At 42.9% G+C, this 25,316-nt stretch overlaps 1 protein-coding gene across 1 annotated transcript in view; it reads left to right on the forward strand.

The window, feature by feature from the left end:
- DNAH11 (dynein axonemal heavy chain 11) overlaps positions 1–25,316 on the forward strand; it is a 355,953-nt gene that overhangs the window by 318,345 nt on the left and 12,292 nt on the right. Inside the window, exons 72-76 of the mRNA XM_052639247.1 lie at positions 765–913; positions 1,772–1,899; positions 8,292–8,519; positions 13,985–14,176; positions 17,744–17,863. Of these exons, the coding sequence (XP_052495207.1) occupies positions 765–913; positions 1,772–1,899; positions 8,292–8,519; positions 13,985–14,176; positions 17,744–17,863 (817 nt within the window). The remainder of the gene's footprint in view (positions 1–764; positions 914–1,771; positions 1,900–8,291; positions 8,520–13,984; positions 14,177–17,743; positions 17,864–25,316) is intronic.

A 25,316-nucleotide genomic window follows, 5' to 3' on the forward strand; every position in this document is an offset into this window, starting at 1 on the left:
TATAGTTCTATAACTCTGCAACCAGAGCAATTTAAAAGCAGAACCCTTGTCTGTATCTTGGTTTAAGTGTCCTTTTTTCTTTGCCCTTTTGGCTTCTCAGTGGTAATACGCTGCTTAATTCTAATTTGAATTCACCAGCCAGAGAATTCTCAAGTTCCTTCCCTATGGAGCTGCTTTTTCTTCAGTAGTATTCACTTGCCGCAGGTTTTTTCCTTTGCTTTGTCTTTTCAGCCAATTTTCCCTTTGCAGAAGCCTCTGTCGCACCCTACTTTACAAGTTAATTCTGCTTAGTAGTACTTACTTTCTGCTAAATCTGATGCTGCTGGCAAATAATCCCTGCTTAATTGAGCTTCCCTGTGTTAGAAACACCCCAAAAAGCATTTGTATATTCATGAGAAGCCCAACAGGCTGGAAAATTGCATGGTGGCAAATCTAATGAACTGTTCATAAGTAATGGGGGGGTCTGGCAGGGGGTTTGGGGGGACACAAAGCCACATGCAGGCAGCTGATGATACTCAGGAGGGTCTCAGTAGCCCCCCAAAAAGAATGTAGGCCTCTGATTTTCATCGCTTCTAAAGCAGTGAGATTTCACTGACTCGACTGCATAGATCTAGTCAGATTCATACTGCCATTATTACAAGACATCATATGTTCTAAACAAGGCTGGCTTCCTTCCTGTGTCTGCAGTTTAAGCTGATTCAAGTTGTGACACTTTTCAGGGTCAAAAACACTGATCCTGTCTTTGGCATTATTTTTTTTTACAGGAATTTCGTGGAGGAAAAACTGGGTGCCAAGTATGTAGAGAGAACCAGATTGGACTTGGTTAAAGCATTTGAGGAGAGCAGCCCCGCCACTCCCATATTCTTCATCCTCTCTCCAGGAGTAGATGCCCTCAAAGACCTGGAGATACTGGGTGAGTGGCCAGGAGGTGGCCATCCAGCCCTGACTCTCACCCAGTGCCAACCCAACCTTCCTTTCAGCTCACAGTTATCTCAGTTGGGTTTTTTTTTTTTTCCCTTTCTCATCTGTCGGAGATTGAATCTATGGAAAATGTAAGGTTAATAACACCGTAGTCAGAAGAAATGTTTAAATGGAGCATTCCTCTGGTTGGCATAATGCAGGTTTCTTTTGTACAGTTTTCTACCTTTTGACTAGATGAGGGCCAGAGGGCAATTTTCTCCATGCTCTTGTAATCTTGTGCCCCCTGTGACTAAATAATGGTCATTAGAGCAAGTCTGTTCGACTGTGCTAGGCACTGTCGCTTTGTGCTCTCGATGACTATTCCCCACGGTCTGCACGGAGAACGCCGGGTTAATAGAGCTGTGACCTGACTGTGCCGGATTCCAGCACGGCCTCGCAAGGTGAGAGGCTCCTGCGTTTTACCAAATGAGCTGATCCAGTCAAAAAAATGATGTGATACCTACCACATGTTGCTCCTTTTTATGAGGACAGTGTTTTGCTACTCCTGTAAGAGTTTATAAAGCTTAATAACAATGCTTGCCACCTATCAAAATGTCAAAAGCTTTATTATGATAAAACCAGAGGAACTAATTTCCATAGGCTTTGCTAATGCTTGCGAGGAGGCTGCCATTGACACTGAAAGCTTAAAATGATGCTGTTGAAACAACAGAGGTTTAGTTTGGATTCTTTAGGCAAGCGACCGAGGAGGTAACAGCGGTTGCCACGGGTGGTCGTCAGGTAACAGAACACGGGGCCTTTCTCACCCCGCCTTGGTTCACTCTTCCGCTTGCTGTGTGATGCCCTCCCGCAGGCAAAAGACTGGGGTTTACCATCGACTCGGGAAAATTCCACAACGTATCTTTAGGACAAGGGCAGGAGATGGTGGCAGAAACGGCCCTGGAGAAGGCTTCCAGAGAAGGACACTGGGTCATACTCCAAGTGAGTATCACGTTTTCAGGGGCAGCACGGGGAATGAGCACGATGGGCAGTGCAGAGCCACCCTGCCCAGTGGGCATGAACCTTTCACATAACACATTGCCGTCTGCAGAGTCCTGGGGGTTCCCTCAGCAGCAGACACACCTCCAAGGTGACAAGGAGCTCTGCTGACAAGAATACATACCATCTTGAGGGATTTTCTAGCCATTGTGGTTTAAATGTAAAATTATTTATCCATGACTGCAGTGGGCCTTCACTGCCGCATGGGGCTTCCTCTAGTTGTGCTGAGTGGGGCCTGCTCTCTAGCTGTGGTGGCTTCTCTTGTTATGGAGAATGGGCTCTAGGTACACGGGCTTAGTTGCCCTGCAGCATATGAGGTCTTCCCAAACCAGGAATCAAATCCATGTCCCCCACATCAGCAGGCAGATTCTTATCCACTAGACCACCAGGGAAATCCTAAAATTTAAAATACTAGAGGGAGCCCATTGTTCTCTTTATGCACATGTATCTGAAACACCCAGTAGGGCTGGAGGACGGACAGACAGACAGAGTACCGACAGTGTTGTCATGACATCCCTCATTTGCATATAGCTTTAAAGTCGACAGAGCATTTTTTCATTTCTCATTATCTCCTATGACTCTGATTCTGCCCCTAGCTTATTGTGTAGCATCCTCTTTGTAAATTAAAGGATTGAGGACTAGCCCCTTATCCTTTCCAGGGCTTATATATATGGCTCTGAGTCTGCCAGTCAGTGTTCTCTGGAGGGGTTTCTATGACTCGGGATTCTGGTGTCAACTGAAAAAAAACCACACAGACGAGTTCAGTTTTATTTGGTGACTTCACTGAGGACTGTAGCCCGGGAGACAGACTCTCAGCTCTGAGAAACTACACCAGAGACGTAGTGGGGAGAGGCCAGTGTGTATGTGGTCTTGGCAACCAAGCGCACGTCTCAGTAGAGGGTTGCTGCTAGTCACAGGGAGCAGATATCTCTGCTAATGATTTTAGTGATTTTCTAGGTATAAAAAGATACAAGAAATAGATTCATAAGTCATTTTCTCCTGAAAATATCTAACTGTGAAGGTCTGTTCTACCAGATTTTCCCAGAGTATAGAGTGCCTTATTCCCGACCTCCACCCTGAGCACTTTTCAGGTTGTGTTGAATGCCAGTGCTTGCAGTGGCTGATGATGTCATCCTTATAGAAAGAGATGGCAAGCAGCATTTTTTAGTTTGCACCAGCAAGAACCTAAGAACCCATGGAGGCCAGTCCAGCTTCAGGTGGCACCTAGGGGCCAAGCAGACTCCTCATACAGCAGGGCATGCCAGCTGTCTTGGGGGATCTGGAAATAGGCTTTTGATTTGGAGCACAAAGGTTCTCTTTTATATGCCAGACTCTCTACTAGGCAATTCATTCCTGGGATACATTATTGCTAATCATCACAGCAAAGCTGCAAGGGGAGGTATGGCCATCCCATTGTAAAGATAAGAAAATCGAGCCTCTGAGTAGTCTGGAGAGCCTCAGGGCCACGTAGTGGGAAAAGGACAGGGCCTGTTTGGCAGCGGACGATGTGTTTTCAGCTAGCCCACACTGCCACCTCATGCGGTCAGGACGCCGGCCTTCCCTAATGTCTCCAGTGTCTGGGGCTGATGCTGTTTCTATTTATGCTTAAAATAAAATTGGATTCACAAAGACGCTGCCCATTATCCACACAGAATATAACCTTCTGGGAGAGTAAAACCTACTGCTTAAACCATGAGCCTTCAGTATGGGGACTTGGGATGACGTGTCCCCTTCTGAGCCTCACAGAGTCAAATGGCTCACAGTGGAGGGTTTGTTTCTCTAAAACTAGCAGTCGTTTCTTGGACAGTTGTGTGGACCCTGGGGTCTTCCCACAGAAGAAAGAGTTCTTTGCAAATTGTCACATCCAGAGGCTCAGACTGGCATGAAACTGGGAGGGATGCAGCTATCTCCTAAGAGAAGACAGTACTCAAAGTAAAATGTTTCTGTCAGTTTTATGTCTGTGCTGAGCTACCAGTTGTCCCCTTCCCCCTCAAAAAAATGCAAGTAGTAAGTTTTCCCATAAAAAAAAAAGCCTTGAAAGACTGCACTTTGTGAAGGGTCTCCTTTTGGATATCTGTTCTAGACTTTTGTTCCTAGTGATAAGCCAGAAACTTAGAATGTAACTTTTTTGCTATTTTTCACCACACTCTGCAGTTCCCAAAGATTTATAGTATCCCTTTGATTGGCAGTAAAAGAAGAGCAGGACTTCGAAGCATGACAAGACCAGCATGATGAGAACTTGTTATATTATTTGTATCTTACATTCACTTTGGTTGGCGTGGGCAAAGGATACGTATGCACATGTTAATAAGTTCTTATACAGACTCCACTGTAGTTAATTACTATGATCAGAAATAGCCCCCCTTGGGATATTTAGGCAGCTAGGGTTTTGTCAGAAAACCCACACTCCACAGAAAACTATAACTAAGGTAGCAGGCTGGCGCTGTCTTTACCTCATGCACACCAGATGATCTGTGAATTAAAATAATGGAATTAAAAACCATTTTTCATGGGCAAAGTGGGTCATTTTCAAGATATGTGTATTGACTAAAAATGTTGCACAAACTGCTGCCCTTGGACAAATGGCCACAGGTATCTAGCCAGTCTCAAAGCTGGTATCCTCAAGAATGGTCCCCAGGCTGGATTCCAAAGTGTGACTGTGTACAGCGATTGGTGTGCTTGGAGATTTTTCTGTTCCCTGACTCCAAAGTCACCACCTAGGGATATTTTTACATTTGTTTCACATAAACTTTCCAAGCAAGGCATTGTCATATTCCTTGAAGTAGAGAATTAGAACACATTTGAGCATGCAAAACAGATTTTATTATAGATTTTTGCTCCTGCTTACTTGTATGAGGGCACAGTTAGATGTGAGAAGCACTTTCCTTATCATCTAGTAGCAAGTAAGGGAGAAAACTTAGCCCTTACCTACTGTAGAAGTTTTCTAGGGTTACCGTACCAGAGTATCATGGATTGGATCATTTGAGCAACAGAAGTTTAATTTCTTATTGATCTAGGGGCTAGAAGTCTGAGATGAAGGTGTCAGCAGAGTTGGTTTTAACTGAAGTCTCCCTGTTTCTTGACATGGTCTTCCTTCTATGTGTGTCTATCTATCTAATCTCTTCTTCTGATAAGGACACCAGTCATGTTGGATTAAGGTCCACTTTAATGTCTGCTGTGCTTGCTGTGCTTAGTTGCTCAGTCGTGTCTGTCTTCTTGAAAACCTATGGACTGTTGCCCGCCAGGCTCCTCTGTCCATGGGGATTCCCCAGGCAATAATACTGCAGTGGGTTGGCATACTCTCCTCTTTAATGACTGCATTTAGCCTTAATTTCCTCTTTTAAGAACCTGTTCCAAATATAGCTGCATTCTGAGGAGCTGAGGGCTCAGTTTAGTTCAGTCGCTCAGTCGTGTCCGACTCTTTGTAACCCCATGAACTGCAGCATACCAGGCCTCCCTGTCCATCACCAACTCCCAGAGCCTACCCAAACCCATGTCCATTGAGTCAGTGATCCCATCCAGCCATCTCATCCTCTGTCTTCCTCTTCTCCTCCTGCCCTCCATATTTCCCAGCATCAGGGTCTTTTCAAATGAGTCAGCTCTTCACATCAGGTGGCCAAAGTATTGGAGTTTCAGCCTCAACATCAGTCCTTCCAATGAACACCCAGGACTGATCTCCTTTAGGACAGACTGGTTGGATCTCCTTGCAGTCCAAGGGGCTCTCAAGAGTCTTCTCCAACATCACAGTTCAAAAGCATCAGTTCTTTGGCACTCACCTTTCTTCACAGTCCAGCTCTCACATCCATACATGACCACTGGAAAAACCATAGCCTTGACTAGATGGACCTTTGTTGACAAAGTAATGTTTCTGCTTTTTAATACGCTATCTAGGTTGGTCATAACTTTCCTTCCAAGGAGTAAGCATCTTTTAATTTCCTGGCTGCAATCACCATCTGCAGTGATTTTGGAGCCCCTGAAAATAAAGGCAGCCCCTGTTTCCACTGTTTCCCCATCTATTTGCCATGAAGTGATGGGACCAGAGGCCATGATCGTTATTTTCTGAATGTTGAGCTTTAAGCCAACTTTTTCACTCTCCACTTTCACTTTCATCAAGAGGCTTTTGAGTTCCTCTTCACTTTCTGCCATAAGGGTGGTGTCATCTGCATATCTGAGGTTATTGATATTTCTCCTGGCAGTCTTGATTCCAGCTTGTGCTTCATTTAGTCCAGCATTTCTCATGATGTACTGTGCATATGAGTTAAATAAGCAGGGTGACAATATACAGCCTTGACGTACTCCTTTTCCTATGTGGAACCAGTCTGTTGTTCCATGTCCAGTTCTAACTGTTGCTTCCTGACCTGCATACAGGTTTCTCAAGAGGTAGGTCAGGTGGTCTGGTATTCCCATCTCTTTCAGAATTTTCCACAGTTTATTGTGATCCACACAGTCAAAGGCTTTGGCATAGTCAATAAAGCAGAAACAGATGTTTTTTCCGGAACTCTCTCACTTTTTCACTGAGGGTTAGGACTCAACATATCGACTTCAATGGACATGATTCAGGCCTTAACACCTTTCAATGTTCAGTATTCTCCCAGGGGAGAAAAGCCTAATAACGTCAACCACTGGATTGGCGTAGGTATTTTTACAACAAGACTGTTTTGAATAAAGATATCTACATTACTGTTCCTGTTATCAAATTCCAATTTGGCCACTTGCTGCTCCAAAAGCCAATACTAGAGAGGCAAGTGCTGGTGGGAATAGAAAGATTTCCAGATTCAGAAATCTGGCAACCTGGGGAGAAGGCAGACTCGGCTCCCAGAACCGACTCCAAAGGTTCAGCTCAGCGATGAAAGGTTTTAAAGGGAAAGGAAAAAGTAATCTCATTTCCTCATTGAGGTAGGAGGGTCAGATCTATTGCCATCCCCCTTTGTGAGCTTCCCTCAAAGCTCAGTCAGTAAAGAATCTGCCTGCAATGCAGGAGACCTGGGTTCACTTTCTAGGTCAGGAAGATCCCCTGGAGAAGGAAATGGCAACCCAGTCTAGTATTCTTGCCTGGAGAATCCCATGGACAGAGGAGCCTGGCAGGCTACAGCCCGTGGGGTCGCAAGAGTTGGACACCACTTAGCTACTGAACCACCACCACCACCACTGCACGCAGGCTTGTTAGCACCTTGTGATCATTCTTCAGATGTTATTGTTCACACAGTCTGCTCACCTGATTACTAAATGGGAGGATGGGGAGAAGATCTAGTCATCTGTTAAGTACTTACTCTCCATTTCTGCTTCTTTGATCTAAGGGAAGAATCAACAGGTTAGGTAAGGCATTGTGTGACCAAAAGATTTGAGAGGTGTGCTAGTACCAGAGATGAGTAGAACATGGGGGCACCTAGATCAAGGTTAGCTACGATATAGCTTTGCTAATGTGACAAGACAGGAGGGTATCCTGCAGAGAGCTGCTTCCTGCAACAGAGCTGCCTGCAAAACAGATGCCTCCATTCCCTTCCCTGTTTGCCATTATTCTATTTCTTTAGCCATTATAATCGTAAACGTGTTTCTTTGTTGGAAATAATGATGTATTCCTGGGGATGATGTTTTCAGTCACTATAGCAAGGACTTCTCCAAAGCCAGAGATTATGTGAGATATCTTTATACATTTCTCATAGCACCAACAACCAAGCTGAAATGGTGAGTGTTTAGAATGGAAGGAGCCTATTTGTAAATTGTAAAACTGAAAATCAAAGAGTGATGGTGGTGACATTTGTTTCTTACCCTATTTCTGACAGCCCTGAGGTTTAAGTTAAATAATGTTTGGAATACACAACGCATCTTAACAAAGAGTGATTGCTTGCTTTCTCAGCTGGTCTTTCATCCCTCATTTCCATGTTAGAGTTCATACACCAATGAGTAGGAGTTGGAGTGGAGGAGATTTCCTTCAGTAACAATAAAGAGGCTGATCAGGTGTATTTCTGGCCCTTAGTTCTTATACTTGGTCAAACTAACCCAGATTAGTCTCAGTTATTGAGTTTGAACTATAACAAAGCAAAGTATCAAGACCTCCATCTCAGAAGTGACTGGTGGGTGTTGGAAGTGGGTGTGTGTGTTGGAAGGAGATTTTGGTTTACAAAGACAACCTGTAGTGATTTGGAGCACTTAATGTGTTCAGTGCTCAATTCTGCTGTGGTCTTTTCTTCCCCCTAACGTGTTAATAAAGGAAACTTTAAATCATGGTTCTCTGTGTTTTCAAGACATTTCTGTAAAGGAAAATGTTGTAATCTTGTAATTTAAGTAACGTACTTCAGTATTTCACAGCAGTCATAAACCGTGCTCTTTTGCAGAATGTCCATTTGGTAGCCAAGTGGCTGAGAACCTTGGAGAAACTGCTTGAAAGACTCAGCCGGGGAAGCCACCGAGATTACCGGGTTGTCATGAGTGCTGAGTCTGCACCTACACCCAGCGAGCATGTCATCCCTCAGGGGCTCCTGGAAGATTCCATCAAGATCACTAACGAGCCCCCCACAGGAATGCTGGCCAATTTGCATGCTGCTCTCTACAACTTTGATCAGGTAAGAAAGCACAAGCCCAGAGCCAGGGTCTTCTCACAAGACTGTGAGACCTAAGACCACAGCCATATATATAAAGAGAATGAACAATCATGTGCCTTTTTGAGAAACTTGCTTATTGAAAACAAGCATGACAGACTAGTATTTCTAACCACAGAAAGAGGAAAAGCCATTGCTCTTATTGATGTTGTTGAGAAGGATGATGACGACGATGACGTAGCGAATTTTGGTATAATGTTTAATATTCTTAGGTATGATTTTGATATCAGTAAATTTAAAGCCCTTCTTTTTAGATTATATCCATACTGCCTTCAAATGTACATTTTCACCTCCTTTCAAAATAAATTCATACGTTTATAAATTAATGATAATTCTATTACCATTAGTCTCTTTGTCCAGATGACCACATCTGTCTCTGCTATAATCAAGTCCGTCAGTTTCCTTGTTGCTATTTCTGTGAGCTCCCATTCATTCCTTCCTCTAATTTCTTGGAAATCCTCAGTAAAAAAACATTCTTATTAGGAGAAGTAGAATAAGCCCTAAAGAGAAAACACATATAATTTGGTGATAAGTATTCAGCCTCCTGTTAGAAACAGTATTACACTCTGAAAATATGCCTACATGCTTATTAACTTTTTATCTAGTACCCTCTGGACCAATACCCAAATGAACATTTAAAGGCATTGAAATAATTGGCCACCTAAGAATATAGTTTTGAAGAATACAGTTAATTGCCTAATCCAATAATTGAGTAGTTTGTAGCCTGTTTACATGATGGGCTGTATAAACAAAAGGCACTCAGAAACTCTTGTTGAATCTGCTACATATTTGAATTATCCTTTTGTGTGAACTAAGGCAGGCATGTGTCTTATTATCCCTTGACTTATGTCATAATTCCTGCCATTTATGACATTCCTGAGCTTTTTCCCAAAGTAAGAGACAAAGGAGTAGTTTGACATATTCAAATAGGATTTATCCAACTCCCCAGAACAGCTGTCTTTGTTTGTAAAAGTAAGCATTTCATGAACATATAGGCTGCAGTCCAGTTGCCCTTCAGCTTTTTTTTTGGTAAGCACCACTCTGATAATCAGGTAAAACTACAGACCCTCTCCCCAGGGAAATGTACATTGTTGCATACAGTCACAGGAATGTTCAGATCCCCAGAGCCTGTGCCTGAATTCCTTCTCCAGTGAGAACAGCATGTTCTAGTTTGTGAAAGTATCAGTTCTTTTGACTGCTCCTTGAAAAACCACTTATATTAACTGAAGATTTCACTTATTGGAGAGACTTTTAAGAACTTTAAGGGACAATATTTCTTATCTACTGGAAAGGCTCCTCTGAAGTATTAAGACTAAATATAGTCATAAGTAGTGAAAGCAAAGATAATCAATGTGATTCACTAAATAAACTTTGCATCAAATCTACCCAAAACCACCCAAATAAATATTCTAAAGAATATCTAAAAATTTTTAAAGAGGTTTTTATGACATGCTGAATTGTTGTCATGTTAGAAAAAATGTAGTTTTTGTTCAGATTATATATTTAAAGGGTAGTAGTCTGTGGAGAAGGAAATGGCAACCCACTCCAGCGTTCTTGCCTGGAGAATCCCAGGGACAGGGGAGCCTGGTGGGCTGCCATCTCTGGGGTCGCACAGAGTTGGACACGACTGAAGCGACTTAGCAGCAGCAGCAGCAGTCTGTGCTCCCTGGCTATCTGTGTATAGATTCCTAGCGTTGTTTATCAGTTAGAATTATGGCTGGCTATTTATGAAGGAAGTGCAAAACAACAGTGGCCTAAACAAGGTTATAAAAGGTATTTGTATCACATGAGAATTCGGGAGCCAGGTCATCCAGAGCGCCTCTGTGTCACCACCGAGTTGCCATCAGCCCAGTGTGCTTTCCATGTTTCTAGGAGGGCTTGCCTTGGTCCCAGGTGGCAGTGAGAGAGGCAGTTCCCATATCTGTGTTCCCGAAAGTAGGATGAAAGAAGGGACAGAGAAGATGATGAAGGGAACGTGTTTGTTTTCTTGTAAATATGCATTCTTCAAGTTAGTACACACTACTTCTTTCAACTCATTGGTCAGACTTAGTCACACTGCATTACCTAGCTGCAAGAGAGGCGGGAAAAGTAAATCTATCTTGGACAGCTAAAAGTCAGCATGAAGGCACTTTAGGGCTGGCAGTTAGTGGTGTCCATCATAGACACCTCCTCTTCCAAGCGTACCGTCCTGGATGTGTATGTTGTGGCTGTCATCCTACCTGCTAAAGCTTGTGACGGAGGACGCTAACCGCCCTCTACCTAGGTTCCCCTTTGGGTGAGCTGAATGAGTCCTAGTGGCTCCTGTTGCCTGGGTGTCCTTAGATGAGAAAAGCACCCAAGGAATCTAAACACATTAACTGTTCTGTTTGGATAGTTATGTTTTATATGCTTTGATTTTCAAATAAAATATAATCTGTATTCTTAATCTTCTCCCCAAATCAGAATATATCCTCAAATCTTGACGTGTGTACTCATAGTGAACAAAGTTCATTTAGTATTGCTCCTTTACTGCCTTGAACATTCTAGAATATGTAAGTATAATCACTGAGTGATGATTATTTACATGTATATATGTAAAGAACCATATCTTTAGGATGCCACCTACTTCCTCCTCTTCTGGCTCAATAGCACTGCCTCTTGGAGATGTCATAAATGCTTGAGCTCCTTTCATCTGCAGATAACCAGATTTTTAAAGTAAAAATGTAAATTTATTTTTCTGTAAGATTTGCAGTAGAATCAAATAATTGGTAATTGTGCATATTAAATTGGTATCTGTGTGCATACCTATGTGTGAGTGCCTGTCTCTCTTTACAATGTCATTTGTGTATTTCCTGATGTGAACACTTGATCACTTGTCCTGGAATGTGGAATCTTAGGTAGACTTGTACTTAAGCCCAATTCATATTTTCTCCTAACATCATTTATGTTATCAGAGCATAGTGAATTGGGCATTGACTTGTGATTTTCTTTAGCGCTGAGGCTAAAACTAGGCTATATGGAGTATAAGTGAAAAGTGAAGTCACTCAGTTGTGTCCGACTCTTTGCGACCCCATGGACTGTAGCCTACCAGGCTTCTCCGTCCATGGGATTTTCCAGGCAAGGGTACTGGAGTGGGTTGCCATTTCCTTCTCCATATGGAGTAGAGATGGAAATAATGTACTGACTATAGTACTTTGGGTTTTCTGGGGACTATATGTAATTCATGGAGGAGTTAGGTGAGTAGTTAGATATTCCTTAAGTAAAATCATGTCACTTCTATTTGGTCTCCTAGAAATTTCTTACTTTTAAAAGCAATGAATTTTTATATCCTTCAACATTGAAAATGTTAGTCACTCAGTCATATCCAACTCTTTGCAACCCCATGGACTGTAGCCTGCCAGGGTGCTCTGTCCATGGGATTTCCCAGACAGGAATATTGGAGTGAGTTGCCATTTCTTTCTCCAGAGGATCTTCCCAACTCAGGGATCAAACCCATATTTCCTACGTCTCCTTCATTGGCAGGCAGATTCTTTACTGTCAACATTAATTCCAATTATATGATTTCTCTCCTTTCACAAGCTTGCCTTTTACTTGATGTATAGTGGAAAAATTATTTGTAATGGTCATATACTTTCAAGTCCCACAGATATCCTAGAAATGACCTAGTGATTTAGTTGGGCCTGTACTGTCTGTGGCCTGGGCAATTGTAGAACTGTATTTGGTGGTAACCCAGGATTCTGATGAAAGCCATACGGAAAGGAACTGAAAAACTCTTCTAGTCCTGGACCAAGAGAACAAATTTAGGCTGGGTGTAGACTTTTACTGAAAGGCCCTAGGAGGCCAGATCTGAACTCCCACCCAGAACAGGCTAAAAAGATTTTGTAGATGCCCACATTGTCTGATCCATTTAAATGTCTAGACTGTGTGTAATCTGACCATTTTAAAGGATAGAAGGTGCTGATATGGCCTCATCATCCTCTGCTGCCCAACATCAGCTGAAGGGATAGTCCTCAACTTTTCCTCATTTGCCTCACAGAACTGAGAATGGCTCAGTACTACCTTTAAGCCACAGACAACTATTTTCACCTTTTAACTGTATGGCTTTGGGGGCCAGAACCGTATCAGTGTAGCATGCCAGGTTTCCCTCTGCATTTTCCAAAAACATCTTACACATCTGCTATACAGGGCATATGTTTTCCACTCTTCTGTATACTAGTCTATCATCCCAACAATGAATTTTATTTCCAGTTCATTGGAAGAAAACCAGTTGTCATGGTGGTGGTTACATTAGTTGTATTAGTCAAGGGGCAGTACAGAATTACAGTGACTCAAAGAAGATAACTTCTTGTTGCTGTTCAGTCGCTCAGTCGTGTCTGACTCTTTCTGACCCCATGGACTGTAACGCGCCAGGCTTCCCTGTCCTTCACCATCTCCCACAGTTTGTTCAGTCTCATGTCCATTGAGTCAGTGATGCCATCCAACCATCTCATCCTCTGTCATCCCCTTCTCCTCCTGCCTTCAATCTTCCCCAGCATCAGGGTCTTTTCCAATGAGTAGACTCTTGGCATCAGGTGGCTAAAGTATTGGAGCTTCAGCATCAGTCCTTCCAATGAATATTCAGGACTGATTTCCTTTAGGATTGGCTGATTTGATCTCCTTGCAGTCCAGGGGATTCTCAAGAGTCTTCTCCAACACCACAGTTCAAAAGTATCAATTCTTCGGCGCTCAGCCTTTTTTATGGTCCAACTTAATTTCTGTTGCACATAAGTGGCATCTCTGGTCTGAGAAATCAAACACACACCCAAGCTGGTTGGTGCCTCTGCCATATACCTAACTCATGGCTTCCAAGTCATCCAATCAGTGTCATTTCTAGATCACAGGAAGGGGGAAGAATGACAAGCAGAGCAAGCAATTTCCTTTTAAGAAGTGATATGACAGTTGCACACATCACTTCTGCTCAGATTCTGTTGGAAAAGACCTTGCCATGTGGCACATCCGGCTTCAGGAGAGGCTGGGAAGTGACTTTGCGATGAGTGGCCGTGTGCTCAGATTATCTGTATTACCATGGCGCTGGGAGGAATGAAGGGCTGGCATTCACTTATATTCTGTTACACTGATGAAATCAAGATGATGGCCTTTTGTCATCCAGATTGTACAAGGAAATTTTTGCGGGGGAAAAAGACGTCACGCAGTATTACCACTGGTCAGAATGAATGGTCTCATTCTCTAGAGGAACAAAGGTATAACTGAAGCAAAATAAAACCATTCCTCTTAAATCAACAGACTAGCAAGTGCCAAACAGTCTCCTCCTATGCTCTCCCAGCTTAAAGCTGCATGTCACCACTGTCCTAGGTCTCTCTCAGAGTCCTCTGCAAGATAATTGAAACCTCAGACCCTTGCCCTTGGAACCCATACAGGCAGATGACCACTCCTTTTTTCTTTCCTCCCAGGATACACTCGAAGTGTGCTCCAAGGAGCAGGAGTTTAAAAGCATCCTCTTCTCTCTGTGCTACTTCCATGCCTGTGTTGCCGGGAGGCTGAGGTTTGGCCCCCAGGGCTGGAGCCGCCGCTACCCGTTCAGTCCCGGGGACCTCACCATCTGTGCCAACGTCCTCTACAACTACTTAGAGGCAAACCCTAACGTAAGTGTCCATGGTCGGATAACCTCTGCGGGGAGTGTGCTGAAGCTGTCAGTCTTTGGGCACTGTCAAAATGGACCATAATTTCTCTTTTGAAGCTATTATTGAAATAGCTGACACTATATATGCATCTTCTGCCCAGTGTGAAAATAAACCAGATCAAAGGTTTTACAACAGTGGATGCTCGAACTTGAGAAGATAGGTCAAACCAGTTCTACATCAGCAGCTTAGTACCCAAAAAAAAAAAAATTGTCCTTCATTATGTTAACAAAAACAGTGGTTTACATGTGCATATATGCCAGATTCATTAGGCAGGTAATGAAGCATTTGCACAAATGTAATTATGTACAGCAATTCTGACAGTTCATAACACTGCATTAATAATCACTACAATTAGTTCTGATGATGGAAGCAATTTACAGCGCGTCACATGTATAAATAATGGTGCATTTCCTGCATATGTCATTATTATGTATTAAGGATGCCACCTTGTTGTGACTTTCTCAGTAATGTTCCCCTTGATTTGAAGTTAAAGGTAGATGAATGATTTTATTCTGCAGCGAAAATGTGTTCTACAGATGGGAATGGGAACGCTTCACCAAGAACATTTGTGTAAACTCTTAAAACTCAGTGATTGGACTTCAAAAATGATGAACCGTTTGTAAGGATTTTCTGGCTTAGTCCTCATAAGGGGAACTTTTTCCATTAAGTTTCAATCTGCTAAAAGTGAGGTATGTGTGTCTGAATCAACCAGCCATTAGGCTTTAGGTCACACTTTCTATAAAAGGCCTTTAAAACCAATGTTTCTATGTATACATATTTTGTTGTTGCTGTTCTTTTGGTAACTATTGTTATCATTTTTGTTGTCAAAATTTTCTTAAGCTTTCAAGATGGTTTGACCACTCTCAGAATATGTACGCTTTGTACATAACGTGGGTGTGTTCTGTCAAGGAACACATGTTGAATAGGTTGTATTCAAGATAAATTGCTTCTGTATGGTATATGATGGTCGCTATCAATTTTTTAAATTTTTGAAGTTCACTTTGAGCATACTTTGACCAGTTTAATAAACAGCATTTTGTGTTGATCTTAGCACGTTTTGTTTAAAATGTTGCAGGTAAAAATGATTATTGTCATAGTTCTGGGTGGAAAATGAAATAGACGACTTAATACTTTTGTTTAAGTCCTTCATTCCTGTCCCAGGAGGCCAAGACCAGGCATATTACCGTATTTCAGCCGCATCCTGTGCACAGTCGAGGTAGAAACGAAGCGGGGTAGGAGAGGAGCTGCTCGTGCTCCTCCCGGCTCTCACGTCCTGAGGCTCGGCAGCGCCAGTTGAGCAGTTGACTCCCGCTCTGTCCTGCTCCTTCTCCCACGGGGGTCCCAGGATCAACAGCTTCTGGTTTTAAACACTCTGTCTTGTCTCTCAGACGTCTTGATCCAAGTCATTCACCACATACCGTGAAGCAAGTTACTTGGGTTTGGAAATTAAGTTGACTTGCCCACATAGTTTCCTTGTACGTGCTGCCCTTTTCAAGAAGGTATCTGTATAAACTTGGAAGTAGGCATTTGATAGATGATCTTTCAAGTTATGTGGTTAGAAGAGATCACCAAGGGTACAGAGTGTGATGGAGAGATTTTAAAGATTTAGTCTTAGGGAATGCCAATTTAAATTTTTTAATTAATTGATTTAGTTTTGGTTGTTCTGGGTCTTTGTTGCTGTGCAGGGTTTCCTCTAGTTGCAGAGAGCAACTCTAGTTGCCGAGTCCAGGCTTCTCATTGCGGTGGCTTCTCTTGTTGCGGGGCACAAGCTTTAGGACACACGGGCTTCAGGAGTTGCCGCACACGGGCTCAGGAGTTGCAGCTCCCGGGCTCTGGAGCACAGGCTCAGTGGCTGTGGCGCGCAGCCTTAGTTGCTCTGCAACACGTGGGATCTTCTTGAATCAGGGATCCATGTCTCCTGCATCGGCACCAGATTCTTTACCACTGGGCCTCCAGGGAAGCCCCCCCACCCACCCACCCACCGCCATGGTTTAACTCTTATAAGAACTCTGATGTTCTTCCATATACATTTTATAAGTCTCATCATAGAGAAATTCTTGAATGTCAAGATTGGAAGACTTCAATTGAAAATATCACTTGATTGCATTTAAGGTTGGAGATCCAGCTATGTAACTTCTGACTTTGGTTTTAAAAAGCTTCAAGGATGTAGAAAGAAAAATTGTTACTCTGTAGCAGTACCTTTCTCCCATTCTAACCTGCTCAAGAGGCCCTCTATTGAATAACAAGAAGTTGTTTTCTTTCAGGGTGTGTCACCATGCCAAGGGAAGGATGCCAGAAAAATGTATATTTAGAAAACAAAAATCAAGATTTGGGGGAAGAAAATCAATTATTAAGAAGAACAGATCTGTAGCTGATTAAAATCTTGAGGGGGCCATGTATCAAATCATAATATATAGAAGGCATTAATTAAATGTGATCACAGAAATCAAGTTAAGAAATCTCTTATTTCCCATCCCTTTCTGCTCTCTGGAAGTAGCCCATGGCATGGTGGAGGGAGTATGGTGCCTTGTAGCCACTTTTCTTTTTCATTCACATCGCGGTGACTTAAAAGAGAGACATATTTGAGGTTCATTTATTCAAATTCTAATAAACCTGTAGCAAGTGCATTGGAATAGTTGAGGCAATTTTACTTCTTCTGTCACATCATGCAACAATTCGAAGGCTATAATTAAGTTTTTACTTGAACTGCTGGGAAGCAATATACTGCCCCCGAGGATATAAAGGTTTCTGTCTAGAAAGGCTTCATCACAAGCTGGCATGTTTTGCAAACCCAGAGGAAGCTAAAGGGTAGCAAAGAAGGGGCTTCAAACCCTGTGAAGCCCAGTACAGAGGAGATGCTGTGATTTTTGCACTAAAACATTAGCTACAGCCCTTAGGGTAGTCCTGGAGGCCAGCCATGCCATAAGCCGAGCCCTCAGATCAGTCGGTGACAAACTCAATTGGTTTGCCTGGATTTCTGGAAGGTGATGGAATTCTCAGTATACCCCAAATTCAAACTGTAGTTTTTCTTTCTTTTCCTGAATCAGATCATAAAATCCTGATACAGATCAGATTGTAAAAGTAGGTCATCCCTCAAAAGCCATATCAACCAACATAGGCCTTCTCCTGGTTTTTAGATGAGGTTTTGAGTGTATAAACATATTCTGGGAATGACTCAAGTGTGCTTTAAAGTCTTCATTAAAAGCTCAGTGTTGGGATGTCCCTGGAAGTAGTTAAAATTTGCACTTTCACTGTCAGGGGCGCGGGTTCAGTCCCTGGTTGGGGAACGAAGATCCTGCATGCCACGTAGTGTGGCCACAAAAAAAAAAAAAATTAAGAAAAAAGCTCAGTGTTAGTGAATTTTTACTGAATGTATTAGCACACACTGAAAATAATTCTCAGCCAGTTCAATTCTAATTGTTGGGCCTCTTTTAAATGCTTCTGTTGGTGGGGACTGGAGGATTTGCTGTCGGTTGGCTGAGGCCTTTGCCCTGGAGCCGGGAGTGAACGTTTCCTGATCCCCACCAGGTCCCGTGGGAAGACCTCCGCTACCTCTTTGGAGAGATCATGTATGGGGGCCACATCACAGATGACTGGGACCGCAAACTGTGCTGTGTGTATTTAGAAGAATTCATGAATCCCTCTCTGGTAAGACATTGTTTTAAAAATCATTTCTTAGAGAAAAAAATTGAATTTTTTTTGCCTTTTTATTTCATATTGGATAATAGTTGAATAACAATGTTGTGTTCGTTTCGGGTGTACAGCCAAGTAATTCAGTTATACATGTACATGTGTCTATTCTTTCGCAAATTCTTTTTCCCATTTAGGTTGTTCCATAACAATGGGCAGAGTTCCCTGTGCTATACAGTAGGTCTTTGTTGGTTATCCATTTTAAATTTAGCAATGTGTACATATCCATCCCAAACTCCCTGACTATCCCTTCTCCCCATCCTTCCCCCTGGCAACCATAAGTTCGTTCTCTAAGTCTGTGAGTTTTAGATGCCATGTATAAGGGACATCATGATATTTCTCTTTCTCTAAGAGTTTTTAAAACTGATGTCACTATGTTAATATTCCTTGAATGTTACTGAAGATTCTTGGCCTTTTGTGAATATACTCTGGCCCACCTTCCTGGGAGTCTGGAAATTTGCTAGAAATGCAGGGTCTTGGGCCCCATCTCAGTCATGTAAGATGAGTATCGGTTTTAACAAGATCCCTCCTCCCCCACCGCACACACACACACACTTACACACCCAGCTGGTTTCTCTGCCCATAGGAAGCACTGTTACATGCACAGCCTCACTGCGTTTCTGAAATAACTCTGTAAGTTACGCAGAACTGATATTGCTACCCTATTTTAGAGATGGCAGCAGGGGCATGGTGATTTGTCCCAGGCCACTCAGTTATCACTGGCAGGGGCCCCAGCCATAGGTATCTATTTCTAGGCAGATGTATTGATTTCAATTCAGGGACTCTGATGTAAGTGAAATCTATAGTTTATTCTCTGCTGCAGAAGCCATCAGTTCAGTTCAGTTGTTTAGTCATGTCCAACTCTTTGCGACCCCATGAATCGCAGCACGCCAGGCCTCCCTGTCCATCACCAACTCCTGGAGTCCACCCAAACCCATGTCCATCGAGTCGGTGATGCCATCCAGCCATCTCATCCTCTGTCGTCCCCTTCTCCTCCTCCCCTCAATCTTTCCCAGCATCAGGATCTTTTCGAATGAGTCAGCTCTTTGCATCAGGTGGCCAAAGTATTGGAGTTTCAGCTTCAACATCAGTTGAAGCCATGGAGTAGTCTGAATTTTGATCACTATGTCCTAACTAAATATGTGCTCAATAAAACTGCAGTGATTTAAAAGGACAGTTCTTCCTTCTGTGAGGAAGGGGCAGAGCCCCCTGTTCTAGAAAATAAAGAAACCGGGTACCCTTTTTTCCCGTTTCTTATCTTACCGGCCCTTTGTCTCTGTAGACCAGGTACCCACATGGTTTGTGCCTAGGGCTGGGTTTCCTGGAGAAAGTATTCAGTTCTTGTGCTTCATACTGGAGTAGCTGAAACTGGCAGCAGGCTCATGGCCATTGCCTGATTATTTCTTAGAAACGCCAAGACACCCTCCACCGTGCCATTTCCAGTCGCACTTGGGCAAGACACCAGCTGCGTGTAAAGCAGTGCCCTGTGTTTTATAAAATAGTTTGAGCAGCCTCCTATTTATAATTTCTTGAGAACTTCATCTCCTAAAAGCATGACACCTTCCTCAAAAGTCCATTCTAAGAAGAAATATGATCATGTGTTAGAAAACATGGTGTACTGTAGTCTCATATAGGAAACGGAGGACAGATTGTTTTTTTTTGTTTTTTTGTTTTTTTTTTTGCTGCTTTTAATTATGTGGAACGATTTGGGGATGGGGCAGGGAAAAACATACTTTCCTGCCATGTGACCATGACTTGTTTCTTTTGATTGTGAGTCTCCTGGTCTTTCCTTAGTTCTAATGAACTGGGTTTCACAGGTCAGAAAGACACTTTCAATTCAGCACAATCGGAACTCGTTCCTCAGAGGAGGTCTGAGAGCAGGTTACCATGGAGATGGGAAAGATAAACAGGGTCGGGCCTGCCACCTTTACCTGCCACCTCCGAATGATAGTGGAGGTCAGGGGGCAGAGCGAGAAGCTCTCTGGTCCTGGCCTGAGGATGAGGAGTGATCACTGTTGCCAGCTGAGGTGGTCTATGAACCTGCACAAGGCTGAACTCCCATTCACACAACTGGAAAAGAAATGTCGAGGGTACAACCCGAGGGGCATCACTGGTGTGGGTGTTAGCCCTTTAGAAATACAGGTAGCCGCCCTTCCCGGCCAATCTGGTGAGGTTTTCAGGATGGACATGCTTGTTTGCCATCTTACCTGCTCACCAGACGGCGCTGCCTTTTCTACTCACCAGAGGAAGGGAAAGCTCTGACTGGTTTGGTGGCAGAAGCTGCAAAATCCCAGTGATTTTGTTCTCATGCGGATGTTTCCCGCTCACGCTGTTTACATCATGAGAGACTTAAGCTGGCACTGCTGCGTCCGCAGGATGTCTTTTTGCCACTTCTCACATTGGTTAACTTTGGCGATTAGTATCTTTGGTTGCACAGACACCTGATCGAAAAGTTACCCATGGGTGGTCTGAGGTTTCAAGTTCCACCACTCAGAATGTTTTCAGTGACTGTCCTGTTAGGGAAGATGGATGAGTTTCTTGTTGGGTAAATGAGGTGGCATTTAGAGAGGGTTCCCTGATGGCATGTGCTTCAGAAGGTTCCTGGCTTAAAAAAACAAAAAGAAGGTTCCTGGCCAAAGTTAGGGAATTAGAATTAATATGATTCTCTTATGTGAGGTGCATACTTGGCAATGCTAAACAAGAAGTAAATTACTTTTGGAAAATAAGGTATCAGGTCACCTGAAAGTTGTCATATAATAACAATCATGAAGTTGGGCTTTGAAGTAAAACAAAGCTCGGGTTCAGATTCAGTTCTTGTGTCTGCTGGGCACTTGTGGCTACATCTCTGAACCTGAGCCTCTGTTTCATCATCTGTGGAACAAGAATGGCCCAGCTCATGGCTTCACTCTCAGGCTTCAAGACTATTAGAAGAAAATGCCTAATAAATGGGAGACATTTTTACTATTACCGAGTATAAATTTTCATAGTGTATATTTTGCACTTGACTGTACTTTATATAATCAGCAGCTATAACCACGGACACCATTTGTTAAATTTCATCAAGCCCCGCTCTGTGCCAAAGGCCTGTGTTAGTTACACGGTTCGTGTGTACTGTCTCTTCTCACTACGGTCCTGCGAAGCCGATATTATCATCCCAGTCATCACAGAGGAAACCCACATTCAGAGCGCTCAGTTGCGCAAGTAGCTAAACCAGGATTTGAATTCGCAGTCAGGCTCCAGATTCTCTGCAGCCCCTGGCTGGCGTGCTGCCGTCAGTGGTCATGGGCTCATGCCACAGACGGACCTCCATCTGTGCTGTGCATGCCGGGCGGCACAGGGTGGCTACTGGGAGAATACCCCTGGGCAGTCCTGGAGACCCGAACCCTAGTCCTGGTTCTGCCACTAACTTACTGTCCAGCTTTGTGCCAGCCCATCCTGTGCCTCAGTGTATTCATTTGTGAAATGAGAGTATTGTCTCGAAAATCACTGATGGACCCTAAAGGCAAAAAACATGATTCAACCTTGAGCAATTTCCCTCCCAGACTTTGGCGCCAGGGCATTTGGTTGTTGTTCTTTCTACTCGGAAGTCCACAAGCATATACACTCGTTTAGACTCACAGTGAATTGGGAGCTTCTTGTCCTAAACGGCTCCTCGGAGAGGCAGTGGAGGAGGTGAGCCTTTCATTAATACCAGGAAGGAGAAGGTGAAAAGGATGACAATCAAACAGACTCAACAGAATGGCAGGATCCTGGCTTTCCCAGTTCCTAACGATTCTAACTGACAGCGTGCCCTGCGCTGATTTCTGCAGAGATGACTGGAATTCTTGATGATTTTTCATAATGTGGAGGCTCATTCTCCCTGAGCACAGTCCCATTGATTCTTTCTCTTAAAATACTTTATTGAGATATAATTCACATCCCATAAAACTTACCAGTTGGACAATCCAAAGGTTTCTCGTGCGCGCTCAGTGATGCAGCCATTGCCACAATCTATTTTAGAACATCTCTGTCACCCCGGAAGATACTCTGGACTCATTAGTAGTCACGCACCATCCTGTCCTCAACATCCTCCACTCCCCAGCCCCAGGCAATTGCTAATCTTTCTGTCTCGAGATTTGCCTGTTCTGGACATTTCATGTAAGTGGAATCAGACAATATCTGGTCTTTTGTGTCTGACTTCTTTCACTTAGCATGTTTTCAGGGTTCATTCATGTTATAGCATATATCTGTAATTTATTCCTTTTAGCGGCCAAATAATATTCCAGTGTATCAATACACTCCATTTTATTATCTGTTCATCAGTCGATGAACATTTGGGTTGTTTCTGGCCTTGGGGCTATCATGAATAATGGTGGAATAAATATTCATGTGTAAGTGTTTGCATGCACATACATTTCCACTTCTTTGGGGCATAGAAATGAAATTATTGGATCACATGGTAACTTTATGTTTACTATTTTGAGGAACCAAGTTTCCCAAAGTGGCTGCATCATTTTATATTCCCACTGGCAATATACGAGAGATCCGTTCTCTCCGCATCCTTACAGTGGGTGTGAAGCGGTATAACCCTCTGGTTCTGTTTTGCGTTTCCCTGAAGACTAATGATGTTGAGCATCTTTTCCTGTGCTTATTGGCCATTTGCGTGTCTTCTTTGGAGACACATTAATTTAGAACAACTGATTCTTTGAAATGTAACAATAACCTTATCAAACAACTTCCCCCCAAAGGCAAGGCAGGTGGCCACTGGGCAGAGTTAGAGTCTCATCAGGGAGAAGCAGCTTTTCATAAAAGCCCTTGCATGGGATGGGAGAAGGCTTAGATGCAGAATCAGGATTCCTAGCGCTCCTTGAGTATGTTCACACCTTCACAGTTTTATTGAAGGAGAATGCAAGTCCCCGTGTGAAGTAAGCCTCGCTTATGCTGTACTCGTTTGACATCACAGTAGGGAACTACAGTAGGACATTCTCAGGTTTTGTTTTTCCTTCTAGAAAATTAGTGTCTACTTGAGATAATCATGACTCTTTCTAGGGTGCAGGAAAAACCAAAACTAACATTTGTAAAAGGCTGCTATGTGCCTAGCAGTTGTGTGCCTGTGTGCAAAGTTGCTTCAGTCATGTTTAACTCTGTGTGACACCATGGACTGTAGCCTGCCAGGCTCCTCTGTCCCTGGGATTCTCCAGGGAAGAATACTGGAGTGGACTGCCATGCCCTCCTCCAGGGGATCTTCCTGACCCGGGGATGGAGCCTGCCTCCCTCTCTGTCTCCTGCACAGGCAGGTAGGTTCTTTACCATTAGCACCACCTGGGAAGCCCAGCTATTTGTATACTTGTCATTAAATTCTCATAGCCACAATCATTAGGTTGATGTTTTGAACCCTACCTTACTGATAAGATTGAAACTCAGATAAACAGTCATTTTTTTAAGGCCACCAAATCACTCAAAGATGGGAACTGAACCAGTTCTATCTGGCTATAAACTTAGTCCTTCCCTTTGATTTTGCTGTTTTCCTTTGCTTTGCTCCTTGTCCAGTATACAGAAGGCCCTCTTCACACACTAGTAAATAAGTCTTCCCAGACTTATTTATAAGCCTAAGTCTTTCCAGAAAGTGTAGATCATTTGCATTCCTAACCACATTATATGAATATGCAGTCACACACATGTCCAGTCCCCAGGCATTTTGAAAGTTCCTAATGATTCTACAGTTTGGTTACTTTGTCTCCTTGAAACTGTTTAATTCTTGGCTGTACTGAAAGATAATTTAGCTGTTGCTCTTAAAATTTCTTGTAACTAGTGAACACTAATAGGGAAAACCAAGTCCTTGTTTGTAGGGAATAAATTCTGGCTTGGATATATTTAGTCTAACATTTGGTTTTCATATTCCTATTTTATGCCCATATTTTAATTTTGGCTAACTTATCTATCAAGTAATGGTGAGTTTAAATCTGCTTCACGATTTTGTTTCAGTCATGGTGAATCGGGTGAAATTTAAATGCTGATTATTTTGATATATAAATATGAAATGGTAGAAAATCTGAATAAGTGAATAAAACAAACCAAATGAGTGGATATAGTTAATGGAGACAGTCCACGATGCTCCTTTTCATATTTATTTAGTCAAGGTCTGTTTCTGGCAAGATGAAATACTGGATAATTTCAAAATTCTCTTGGTATAAAATAAAAAAAAATGCTGACTTTAATATTTTAAAAGGCCTTTGGGATTCAGGAAAGCAGTTGTGCCCCATCATCCCTAAGGACACGGGCTCCCCAGGCAGTGTGGGGCTGCAGGCTTGAGAAGGCAGGGACAAAATGCTGCTACTCACTGACAACATGACTGTGTAGAAAATCACACTTATTTTGTCTGCATTAGACTGTGAGTTCCTTAAGAACTACATTGCATGAATCTCTTGTACCTCCACAGCTTATTGGGGTACACTAGGTAATCTGGAGAATCCCAGGGACGGGGGAGCCTGGTGGGCTGCCGTCTTTGGGGTTGCGTAGAGTCGGACACGACTGAAGCGACTTAGCAGCAGCAGCAGCAGGTAATCTGTTCAAATGATGGAATCAATTAATGAATAGTCACTTTGTCTCTAGGCGATAATGAGACCAGAAAACATAAAAATACACAATTGCAGAGATAAACCCCATTTTCAGAAAACAATAATAAAAATTTTTTAAATCTAGGCATAACTACATTAGGTGATGGTCTTTAAAAACTAGTATCCCCTGTACATTTAAGTGCATTTAGACAGAATTTACAGCAAGAGAGGTTTGGAAAATTAAAACAGAAGTATCATGGTCTCCTGGGAACTAAAGAACAATCAGGGAAAGATAATCAGAGCATATACTGAGTTAATGAGAAAACTATAAGTGCTTGATTGACTCTATTTATAGCTGGTTAGAGATGGAAACCCATAAATCCTTTTTAAAATTTTTTAAATTGGGGTGTAGCTGCTTTACAATGTTGGTTGGTTTTTGCTGTACAATGAGGTGAATCAGCTATGTGTGTACATATGCTCCCTCCCTCTTGGACATCCTTCCCATCCCCCTTCATCCCACCCATCTAGGTCATCACAGCTGTGCTTACATTTTGAGGCACTGCATTCTAACATTTAGACGTTCTGGTATTGCTGTTCACCTCACGTTGGTTGAGAACACAGAACATTCTTCCAGGTAAAACATATACCCTTGTCCCAGCCTGAATGAAGGGGTGGGCATGATTAATGCCTGATGACTCCAGCCTCTTACCAGGCAACTATAGATAGGAGGGCACCAATATGTGCCTCAGGTCTACAGATCCTGAGATGAGCTACAGACTGCCCTGAGAAGCGCAGAGTCATGGGGAAGTCTCATTCATTTGAATCATAGTGCATACTACTCTATAACATGTTCATTACACACACTCACACACATT

The sequence above is a fragment of the Budorcas taxicolor genome, chromosome 4, assembly GCF_023091745.1.
Source record: "Budorcas taxicolor isolate Tak-1 chromosome 4, Takin1.1, whole genome shotgun sequence".
NCBI classification, from domain to species: Eukaryota; Metazoa; Chordata; class Mammalia; order Artiodactyla; family Bovidae; genus Budorcas; species Budorcas taxicolor.